The 12,601-nt window shown below is 36.6% G+C and overlaps 1 protein-coding gene across 1 annotated transcript in view; it reads right to left on the reverse strand.

Annotated features, from left to right (window-relative positions):
- MCCC2 (methylcrotonyl-CoA carboxylase subunit 2) overlaps positions 1-12,601 on the reverse strand; it is a 36,897-nt gene that overhangs the window by 16,802 nt on the left and 7,494 nt on the right. Inside the window, exons 5-7 of the mRNA XM_041398165.1 lie at positions 11,985-12,112; positions 9,597-9,709; positions 4,555-4,668 (exon numbers count right to left, since the gene is read on the reverse strand). Coding sequence (XP_041254099.1) covers positions 4,555-4,668; positions 9,597-9,709; positions 11,985-12,112 — 355 coding nt within the window. The remainder of the gene's footprint in view (positions 1-4,554; positions 4,669-9,596; positions 9,710-11,984; positions 12,113-12,601) is intronic.

Consider the following 12,601-nt stretch of genomic DNA (forward strand, 5'->3'; position numbering starts at 1 on the left):
GCATACTAATTAATGGAATGTTTTTGTCAGGGACATAATTAACTTGAGTCTTCATTAAATAGTGAACATAAGATACTTTTAAGAGAAGTGAGGAATATTTCTTCACTGGAAGGGTTATGCAGCATAGGAAGAGGCTATCCAGAGTAGTGGCTGAGTCACCATCCCTGAGGTATTTAAATGCCTATAGACATGGCATTTAAGGGTTTAATGCACAGTTTAGCGGTACACTTAGCAGTGTGAGGTTAATGGCCAAACTCAATGACCTTTAGGGTGTATTATAAGATAAGTGATTCCACCATTTGATTATATGATTTCTTTCCATGATTCTATGAAATAATTACATACATCTGTCATTATGCAACCAGTTAAAACAAACTATTAACTACTGCAGAACTTGGCACAAAGCTGAATAGTGCAATCATTTCCACTGGCATGGAAATCCAGAGATTAATTTTAAAATATTTTTCAAAAACAGCTTTTTTATTTTTCCACAGAGGTGAAGTTTTCCTTCTCCAAATCACAATATTGGAGCTGTGGACTCTGTCTGTCACCATGGGAGATTGCAAAGTTTAACTCCTCTGTTCCTAGCAGGGTCAACCAGAGAAGGTTGCTAATGACTATGTAATGACCATGAGTTTCGAATAGCTCAAGAATGGAGACTCCATAAACCCTCTGGACAACTTGGTCTGGCATGACCAGCCTTGCAGCAAATGTCTTCTTACAACTAAACAGAGCTTCCTGTATTTCAGTTTGTGCCTGGCAGCCTCTTGACCTAGCACAGGGTACCAGCAAGAAGCTTCACTCTGCTATCTTTACTCCCTCTTGCAAGGTTTGGTCTCTTGGCATAGATTTGCCCTACGACTCACCAGATCGAAAAGTTTAATCTCTCTCACATCCTCTTCATTTTACAGATGCTCCACTCCATCATCTTAATGGGTTTTCACTGGCTAACTCAGGCTCATTCTGGAGCGCCCAGAGCTGCACCCTGCAGCCCAAATGTGTCTTACTCTGTCAGAGTAGGTGACAACTAGTATTTGCTCCATCACCTTTTCAGATACAGCAGTGGAGCAGAGCATTCTACAAACTGCAGTTTTAAGTAACAGTTAAAGTTACTTAGAGTTAGTGGTTGAAGTTACCTTTAAGTTCTTTAAATTCTAACAGACTGCAAGTAAGAGTCTCAAAAATACATGTGGGCATTTTCTAAGAAACACCTGATCAAGATATTTCAGCTAGAAATTATTGAAAGCTATAAACATAAGCTTAGGCTATAATATGTATTTTCCACAACAGATGAGGTCAATATGCAGGAAACTCCCCAGTACATAAATGCACATGCATTTGAAAAACTTATTCCCTCTTTTTACCAGACTTTTTTCACATCTGAGCACAGAAAGTAGCAAATTTTACCTCAGTAAGGAAGAATCTGGAACAACTTTACCTCAGTAAGAAGTTTCTGGAAAAACAGCCTATAGGTCTACATGACAGCCTGAACTACCAAGCAGTACTGCCAAAGATAAGGATACAGACATTCCACTTGAGCAAATCCAGAAGAATGGCCCTGAATATTACTGCTACTGTGACACTTCTATTGAAGAGGACTACAGTCCTCTTCTACTGAGATCTGTATTTTTATGTAGTCATTACTCCTCACCTTTCCAAAAAAGGAGGCCAAGAAAACTTCCATTTTAGATGGTGGACTGTACGTACAACTCATATGTTTTTTATCATACACATCTCAAGACTAATTATAAGTAACATCAGGGATATTTCTTTCTTCACTTCCTCAGGATGTTTTGTTTTAGGCAGGTAAGAAATAAAATCCAATCCAATTTCCTTCATATAGGAAAGACGATTTGGGGAACAGAGCTTACTCAATAACGACTACAATATCTGCTACAGCACGGAATGGGAGTTTCTGTGGGAGTCTGAAGTAGTTTTGATGTTTAGAAGAAGGCAAATAGAGTATTTTCAGTGAGAATATGAAAAGCTTTACAGAACAAAAAGGCTGACAGGTAGAGATAATAAAGTTTGACATATACGCACAAAGATAAGGATCATTACATCTGCAGGTTGTTAAGAAACAAATTAAATTGGAGGATAGTTGTGAAATCTTCCTCTGAAAATGGGAAAAGAGTTTAAAACTTTTTAACTTCACAGCACCCCTGCAGTCACTGACTTGCCTAGTCGAGTCTTCCCCTTGAGGCCTGACTTGGGTCATTCTTTTCCAGATATCTATCCTGGCAAAAATCTCACAAGCTACATCTCAGTGACACACACATATGATCTAAATTGCCTTGTGATGTCAAACAATTACCATTCCCAGCATCTCGTTCTCTGTTTTTAATCTTCCAATCCAGTTTTCTGGGTCATACTGGGTATTAGATGACTTACTGAAATTTTGAAAAGGTTTGTACTTGAACAGCTCAGGTGTTCCTGCAACCAGGGCAGTTGCTCTTAGTTATGTTAACGAACCTACTAACACTCCGATGTACAATCACACTACTTTTCTTATCTCAAAGGAAAGATGTATAAATCACGTTACTCAACAAATATTTTCAAATAGTATCTTCCTTCATGTTTATGCCACTTTTCAGCAAGAAACTCCAAATATCTAAATTACAGGGATATATTTATAGAGAATTGCTTAATTTTGAAGATGATTTGTCTATGTTTGCCTGTAAACAAGTGGAAAAACACTAATACAAACAAGATAAAAATGAACAGAAACCTAGGTAGAACATTGGAAACAATTACTGTCAAATGTCTAACAACAAAATCCTAATGAGCAGTAAATAAATTACCATTACATTGCATAGTTGCTATTCATTACTTCATCTGCTTTTCCTGATTACTTTGTTCTTCTTATCAACTTGGAAAGCCTCCACTAAAATAATAAATTACTTCAAATTAAATGCCTTTTTTTTACTAGGGTGGGGAACAAAGTATCCTTGTACTTTCAGGTGCATGTCCCATGCCCCTGCCTTCCAGTTTAATTCTGAATTTATTTAAGATGTACAAATGTAAGACTTTTTTTCTTCCTTTTTTCTCTTTTCCTTTTTTTTTAACTGCACAAGAATTTAAAAGCCATCTATACACTGAACTTTGAAAGAAGTTTGAATGCCAAATCTACTTTCATAAACAAGATGATGCAATGGGGAAAAAATTAATTTTAAAGGAAAAGAAAGCAATACAAAAATATGCTGTGGAAATGAGAGAAAAGCTATGCAGGTAAACACTAAATCACATTAAAGGATGAGTCCTTCATACTTTTAATGAGAGTAACACAATCATGCCTTAGGAACTAGTCAACAAATAAATCTGTCAGCATCTGTTTTCCCACAATTTAATGGGACACACCACATTTTCCTAGTATTTTAAGTGTTGAAGGAAGTGACTTCCAAGAGACTTTGCCTCCTCTATTACTAGAGGAACCACTGGAGCAGTGTCTTCATTAGCAATGCTGTTACAAAGCAATTTCTCTACTTTGGCATGCTCTAGATGGAAGGACTCTTGAAAGACATTAGATTTACATTTGGCTTTGTCACAGGAAGAACACCCTAAAGTTCCCAAAAGACTGTAACCAAAACAGAGCCATCATGCTGCCTCAGACCCGTTTGTATAGTAAATTTGACACATATTTGACTATTTCAAAAAAGGAAGTTTATCCAGCCATGTTTCATTGAGACTTGAATAATTGTGATGAATGATGCTCTCTTACTTCCAGCACTAACATTTATTACTAAAAGTTCATTTTTTCTCATAAAGCTTCTATTAAGTAGAATATTTGTCAGCAAAAGACTGACAACATAGTATTATTATTTATATTGGTATAGAACTGAGCCTAGACTGTCTAAAATAACAAGTCACATTCAAGCATTCCTTTTCTTGTGCCAAGCTACTGTAATTTTAAAGCTCTCTTATACTGTAGTACTTTACAGTCACAAATGCCACTATGAGTGCCACAATAATGCAAGGTTTAATTCACAGGAATTTGTCAGGTCAGTTTCCTTAGAAACAATTTCCCTACAAAAGACTGCAGGAAGGAAGGAAGGAAGGATGGAAGGACAGAAGGACAGAAGGAGAGAGAGAGAGAACTAGGACAAACTCCACTGTAAGCATGCCTCCTTTGGCAGTAAACTGATATAAAAATACAGAAGCAGACCAGTCCTGCTTCAGAAGTTCTTTGATCTTCACTTTGAGATACAATACACATGGTTGTGATTTTTTCAAATTCTGTGTCAAACCTAAAGAGTACATAATTGAATATAGAAACAATTTTTATTCTTTAAAATGTGCACAGCAATCTAAAAACAGTACTATAAAAACACCTGGACACAGTCTGATTTTTATATATATACACCTCTAATGAACAGAAGAGATTTGATTTAGGATAGAAACATTCAGATATACTTAAAAATACAAACTAAGCTACAGAGTATCTAGAAATACCTCACCAAGAAATTACTCAATTGTTTAAGACGTACAATTATCACAGCATGATTTGGGGGGAGGGGGAGGAGAGAGGCCAGTCACTAGAAACTTCTGCATCCTTACCAGAGGTGGTCCTGCCAGGAATATTGTTCCCTGTTTGCCAACAATAATACTTTCATCAGCCATTGCAGGTACATATGCTCCTCCTGCTGTACAGGATCCCATGACTACTGCTATCTGTCAGGAAAACAAAAAGCAAAAGAAAATGAACTGTCCTACCCTTAAAAATAGCAAAGCCACATGACATTATGTATTTTAATACAGGTCATTTGACAGCACTGCAAGATTATTTCTGTCTAATAGAGCAAACATTTTATGTTTTAGCATTTCTTTAAAAAATAAGGAATCTTCCATTTTCAACAGTCTGTAGAACTATGATCTTCAGACTACTCTGCTGGAAAACTCATATATGAAGTACTATGATCTAGGTATGTGATATGTTTGAAGAGACACACATTCTACCATGGAATTTAGTTTTACTCATGAACAGTAAAAGTTAAAAGCTATAGGTTTCTCCTGGTATTTACACTTAAGTCAGGGCTTCAGGTACTGCTTACTGAAGTAACTGCACCAACGTTAACGTCCTTTGAAGGAAATTTCTCCCATCTCTTAGTATGCTACTTCAGGTCTTCAATGGATCAACTAATTAATTTTGCCCTTTCGAGATATGTTGAGCACCTCATTATAGGCTTCAACATGAATAATTTCTGCTTCATCCTTTTGCCTAATTTTGAATGGAACACCTACCCAGTGAAAATTTTCTACCACTAATACCTTGGTGATACTTTTATAAAACTAACTTGACCCCAGATATGACGAATACTGTAGCTGTAGACAATAATGGAAATTAAGTTTTTCAATTTCTCTTTCATAGGAGCATCTTCAAAGACCCTTTTAAGACACTTGTAGAGCAGAAGAAAAGGAATACTCATATGAAAAAGGCAAAGTTTCTTTCACAACCACACATATACACACCACTAAAAAAACCTCAGAAAACAACATTATTTTATGTTGTTTGTTTCACGATATTTCTAAGGTGACATCAATTAGTGTTCTCTGTTACATGATAATTTAGAAGAAGAAAGCAGTATATAGAAAAGTAAAACTTCTAAATCACATTACGCATATCTAAAGAAGGACCACATGAACTATGTCAATCTGCTATCATCAAATTAAACAGCCTTTTCAGGAAACAGTTTTCAGGATCTTGAAACTATATCTATTCAGAGTCACATGATTAATCTGCAGTACTTCTCTAGTGTATTTAATAACTAACTCCTGACAAATTGAAAAATAACATAAGTCTCTAGAAATGGGAGAAATTTGGTGTAAACAAGTTTATTTCTTTTTTTCCCCCTAGGATTTCTGGGGTTTTTCTATTCTTAATTTCACCATGCTCACACTGATAAAATGTGCCAGCATTTAAACTTTAACTCAGTTGTTAATTTTTTCCAACATAAAAACTGGAATGTGTATCTACTGGAAAAAATAAAACTTACTTGTTAAATTTCCAAATAATATCCTACATCCTGACTTAATTTTCTAAATTGCTGCAAAGAAATTCTTGTGTTCAATAAAAGTCAACAGTCCTGAGTGCACATACTATTTCATATCCACTCATCCATCCCTCATTACATCCATGCAGCATATGAGTGTGAGAGAGCTCAGGAAGCAGCTAATGAGGAGCTAATCACAGCTATCTGATTCACACCTATATAGACAACAACGTAATTTAAGCTGTAGTGGGTGAATAATAAATTAGTCACAGGTAAAAATGGAGGAGGAAATTAAAAATACTATCAGCAACTAGAAAAAAAAAAGAGGGGGGAAAAAGCAAGAACTTTAAGGGTCAAATTGAGAAGAACTAATGAACTGATGAACAGAACTTCAAGCAAGCCAGAGCATAGACCACCAGGTAGCAAACTAACAATATCCAGACTCTCATCTTGGAAGAACTGACCAGAATGGACATCAGAGAGAGCATAATTTCCTAATCCCATTTTCTAAAGAAACATGTTCTCAGACAGGGAAGATGGTTCTAGCTACCACAGTCTGTTAGCACAGGACCAATAACAGATTTACAAATGTTAACAGTGCCTCTTTGAAATAAAACAAAGCAGATATATCTCCCAAACAAAATGCACCCTTATCACATCCTTTAAATAAAGACAGTGCTTCAGTAAAACATTTTTCTCAGTCTTTCATAAATATTTAAAGAAAGATAAACATTCATCAGTGTCCTACTTGGAAAATGTAACTTTCATTAGTGTCATAACAAACAGAAATATGTTTTATTAAAAGACAAATCTTTCTTATATTTAGTTCTTATTGTATATGGAATGCAATTACTCCTAATACAACACCATATGATAATTGAAAGAAAAACAAATTCAATTTATTAATGCAACTTTACAAGTATGTAAAATACATTTCAAGATATGCTGGAAACAAGAGCATGACTGGAGGGTCAAGCATTTCTAGAAAGGTTCTGCCCAACATCAGTAATTTCAGCCTTGCAAGCTGGGTATACACATCTATCTTTGACATAACATCTAAAAATCATTTCTCCCAAAGCAGATCATGACTGAAGTCTCTAGGAAAAATAAGATTTTCCAAAATTTCTCCAAAAAAGGTAATTCAGCAAAACATCACTCCTTTGGCATTTGCTGTTACACAAAAACACTAGGACCAATCTAGATCTATCAGCGAGTCTTATATGATGACAAAATGTATTTTTCTCCTAAGCATTTTTGTTATAACAAAACACTGCTTTTCTCTAGACACCTACCTAATCACTATAACTGGTCCACTTCTACTGTTGGAAAAAACTGCAGAAGGTAAATTATGTCATATTTCCTAAAGAGACTTAGTGCATTGTTGAAATGTTCAGCCTTGGATTTTTATAGAGGCAATGGATTGCAGGATTCTTTGGAAGAGTAAAAGATGGTTGAAGATTTGAACTCTTACTTGCTGCCAAAATGTGCCAAAAAGGTATCAAGGTAACACAGGCAGTTTCGACAAAAATCCTGCAGAGCCAGTATCTGTTATGTAAGGAGTCAGACTGAATACTGTATCCTTCACTGGTGCGTCTGCTTCACCCTCGAAGTATTGGATTCTACTAACTCCTTCCCGCCCCGCTGCCCAAAAAAAAAAAAAAAAACCCTGCCCAAGGCTCCAGTGGAGTCTCTTTTGTGAGTAGTCAGAACCATGTGCTCCTGAACCTCAGGGTAGCAGAATCCAGTAACAATCGTCTCTCAAGGGTTGTATTCCTTCTGAAAAAGAACACTGGATAATGGTATTATGGTGGGATTTGTGTCATGGGCTCTAGTTGTGTGACAGCCCAGTCTCAGACAACATGGAGTGAAATAACTGCTCTGACATATAACTTGGGAGAACCTCAGGTTCCACTGCAGACACCTACAAATTAAACTGTATCCCAGTCCTTTGCTAAGATAATGATCAACTTTTTCAGGGTTTCAAAGTGTGGTAGAGAACTTGAAAATAAATTCTTGAAAATAAACATTGTCACAAGTTCCACAGTATGTGTGACCTGTTTCTCACTCAGAATAGATTTTGCTGTTCTCAACAGAGGCTGAATAATTTTTTAATGTTTTGCATTCCTCAGCTCTTACTGTAATTAGCCATAGATTAATCTAGTCAGGACGATATAGATCACAGGTCTAAAAGAGAACCTGGATTTATGACCATAACTTCTTTTTGCTCTGACCACTTGCAGATGCCCATAAAGAATACAGGTTTCAAACAATGTCTTTATTTCTTCTATTGATTTATGGGTTTTTTTTGGAAGGTTGTATACTTTCCCCTGGTAAAGAGAAAGTACTGCAGTTCAAATGAATTTTGCTGTGCCTCAGTGCTAAATGAGAAAGCTGTCTGCTCTCCCTTGTGATCAAAGGAAAAAAAGACTAGTTCTGAGAACTAATGCTCAGAATTCTAGTTCTAAGAAGTTCCACACAATTTACTTTTTTTTTGACTTGCTCTAAGGACTGTCGGTGCGGTCTGCCTCCTTCATGCTAAAAAAGATGCAGTAAGATCGGGAAAAGAAGATGAACTAGGATCATCAAAGGTGTGGAACTGCAGGAAGAACAGCTAAGTAAGCCTGAATTTTTTGGTCTGCAAAAGGGAGTATAAGGTAAGTATAAGAGAGGACTACAAAAACCACACAAAGAGGTAGGGGGTGACTGAGTAGACAGCAGCTCTGTAGGTTGTGAATTACCCAGTTGTTTGCTCTTCTGTAGTGCTCCTTTATTTGCAGTAGGTTATCTTCAAAGATCATGGATTTTTCCACCCTCCCTGGCAGCTTCTCAGAGGTCCCTGCTAACAATTCCCTTAGAGTCTTTATACTGTTACCTGTCTTTCTCAACTCCATTGGGACTGTACATCCTACCCTTCATTGTCACTGCAGCCATAGCTGCCCATCAGCAATTTTCAAATATTTTACATTCCTCATGAGTAACAGATTCAGCAAAACATGTGGTTTTGCTTCCCTAGCACACCATCTGCATCAAAAAACTGATCCCTGTGTATTACTGAGTGAACCATGACACAAAAGCACTTCTAAATCCAGGAACTGTGACTAACAGTAATTCAGTGCATCATTAATGCATTAGAAAATAACCTTATTATTAGGGCCGTTTCAGCATAAAGCACATCAGAGTATAAAATGGATTTATAAATATACACATACCCCTGTTAGTGGAAAATATGTCTCATTTATTAGCCATCCTCAAGGGGGTCCTCACCTTTGCAGTGCTGATGCAGAACTGTTCCAAGAGATTTTCTAGTGCTTTCTCAAATGGCCCTTCATACTATGTTCCCAAGTCCATTTCTCCCCTACTCCCAGATAGGAGTAGGTAGGTCAAATCATTAACACTAAAACTAAGAAAGTAGACAAGTTCTTCAAAACTATAATGAATTTTGTGGACAGGTACTGTGTTTTCAGTGCTTCCAAGCCCCAGACTGGGCCATCAGGTTAGCAAAACACAATGCCATCAGAAACAAAACATGGGGAAAAGCCTTGAAAAGAGGTAAGGGCAGCAGGCATAAAAAATAATTAGTACATTAATTCTTAGATGAAAGCAAATTACCTGTGGAATTCCTTGTGAGGACATGACCGCTTGATTATAGAAAATACGGCCAAAATGATCTCGATCTGGAAATACTTCTGCTTGCCGAGGTAAGTTTGCTCCTCCTGAATCAACTAGAATGAATCAAATTATGTTAGCATGCTTTGAACAGTGTTACATACTTGTTGGTAAAGTATCTGCATGTTACCTAAAATATACAGCAATTACTATCACTAATACTGTATATATTTCCATGAATGTAGGTATAACAGAACATTCCTTTTAGAAAAACAAAGAAGAAAAACAGTAAACACTCCTCTCCAAAATAACATCCATCCCAATGACTTTCATGGAAAATAAACTCAGACATGCTTATAGATGCAACCATCCCTCCCTAAACAAACTTTTAAACTCATCTTGCTGCAAAATATTTAAACTAAGAACACTTTTAATGTACAATTTTAACTCGACTCTTCTAATGCAATTCTGTCACAAGCTCCAGGAAAAGGCAGAGCTAATCACCACCAAGTTCAAAAGGTGCTGCCTCTATTCTTTCATAGCTTGATTAAACTTCACAACAAAGACATTAAACAATCTTTAGGATTCTTCATTTATTATGTGCCCTTGCCTCAGGATACATCCTCCTGCTCACAGGTCTCCAACAGCAGCTACCTCTCTGCTCCCAATTAATGAAAATACAACCTGTCATGAGAGGTATCCAAAGGACAGAAGACTATGAGGAAATGCACAGGGAGATAAAGCATCTCTGAGAACTCTGGCTCCTGGTAATTAATTTTTATGTACAACCACCAGTCTGTGTGCACACTCTCATCTTACATGACTGCAGCCAAAACAAAATGTCCACACCAGTGACTGATTCAGTGGCAAATGGCACCAGGTGTCCACATGAGAATTAGCACCTAGGCAGCTGTTATCACCGGTGGAAATGGCAGTTCAAACAACATGAAAACTACATGGTCAGCACAGTGCTGACTACAAAGTGCTCCCTCTTATTGCACTGCTCAAATCAACTGGAACAAGTCCAGGTACAGAAACTGCAAGGCTAAAGTAACTCACCAGGTATGAACGACATTGTACATTCAAGGACTATACCTCTTAAAGATGGAATAAAACCCATAAACTTTTCTTTCAAAGGCATAGCTGGGTCCCACAGTTCCTCATTCCATAAGATCTTAAAACAGTAGAATCACCCACAATTGCTCACTGACACTGACTAAAAAAGAGTTCTCTGAACAGATAGAATTTGCTGATAAAAAAAATCTTAACAGCTGCTTTGCAAACAGCAAAGCTAAGATTTTTCTGGTTTTTTAACAACTAAGATAAAATTTAGTCCTCCCCTTCCCTCCAGGACTCTTGCTACGGCAATCCCACAAAATCTTCACCCACATTGTCCCTGTATCCATCTCACCAACAGTTTCAAGTTCACACTTCTCCTAATCCTTCTAGTGGTCATATTTACATGTTTGACTTACCAGCAGGGCAAGAAACTTCAAACACTTGGGCTGGCCAGTATTTATGTTGACTATTTAACTAGTACAAGCATCCAGACTGGCAAACAGCTGATATTTAAGTTGCTAAACTAAGCTGAACAGACAAGGAGTAACCTGCACTATTTTTTAAAATGGAGTAGAAAGCCTTTCTCCTCTGATGCTGACATACACAAAATCCACAGGAATACACATTTTCTTACAACTCTATCAAAGCTGACTGAAACTGGCTAATAGGGTCAAAAGTCATTAGGCTGGGAATTCAGGCTGAAAGGAAGACATTGACAGAAACCTCTTGTATTTGTATAAAACCAGGATAAGAAAATTCTACCAGTAATACATTGCAGATAGCTGTCACTTTGTTAATCTTTTATAATGAAAGCATATGCAAGTAAAACTTACATGAAAGTTTGGCTAAATACTGATCTAATAGGCTAAACTCAAAACGTAAAAAAAATACAATTAAATTTCTGTTTCAAAAAAATTCATCCCAAATACTAAAAATTTATTAATCCAAACTATTTTTGACAATTTTGTCACTCTTATTATTTTTATTTCCTTGGTATCTTTTCTCATACAGATACATCCTCCACCAGAATGTACTTTTTTTTTTAAACTGTAATTTGAATTGACTGGATGAGTCTACAGGAAATATTGCTAATCTGTGACAGAAAGAAGTGATAGAGTTAACAGCTGCATCTATATTTTATGAACCCAGCCCTACCACAGAACTGTACACACCCTCCAGTTAAGACGTGCTATCTCTCTGTAGAGATAATACAGTATTGATGAAAATAAATTTGAATAGGTGTGCTTTAAATACACTTCTTGTTAGTCAGATCTGCAGACAGATCAGCTGCCCTTAACACTGGACCTTGGCTATTTCTGCAATGGGACTTACCCAAATAAAGGCAAGGGAGATGATTTTGCATTGCAATTTCTTGAGCACGTAAATGTTTCTTAACAGTGATGGGATAATAGGTACCACCTTTGACAGTTGCATCATTGGCAACAATCAAGCACTCCGTCCTAAAAATAAAAAAAGGTTTATGAGAGAGAAAAGTATTTCTAATGAGTAAATATGTATGTCGGTTAAGAAGTGCAACATGTCAAGGACTCTTGAAGCCCAGATGCTCTAAGAGAGCTCTTCTCAGCTGCATTCGCTCAAGGGCACATTGCAACAGCAGCCTCAGTACTATAATGTCCTGTTCCATTATTTTAGGGAGTAAAATAATCCTGCATAGCACCATAATTAACTTCAAGAACAGTCTTGGAGGTACTTTGAGCAAGCAAAACTAACTTTTAGGTTAAAATACCACCCTGTTTTTTTTTTAAAATAGCTTTCCAAATGCACTAATCTCTTTCCTTCATTGGACACCTGAAACTCCATGTATGTTTTGTTTAGTTAGTGGGATACACTAACTAAAAATCCCCAACAAACAAAAAACAAAACCAAAACCTCACTTTCTTTTAGCTATGGCCAAAAAAATTGAGATACTGATTTTGTTGATTTTTTGA

Source organism: Onychostruthus taczanowskii, unplaced genomic scaffold (genome assembly GCF_017590055.1).
Source record: "Onychostruthus taczanowskii isolate IOZ18803 unplaced genomic scaffold, ASM1759005v1 scaffold141, whole genome shotgun sequence".
In the NCBI taxonomy this organism is placed as follows: Eukaryota; Metazoa; Chordata; class Aves; order Passeriformes; family Passeridae; genus Onychostruthus; species Onychostruthus taczanowskii.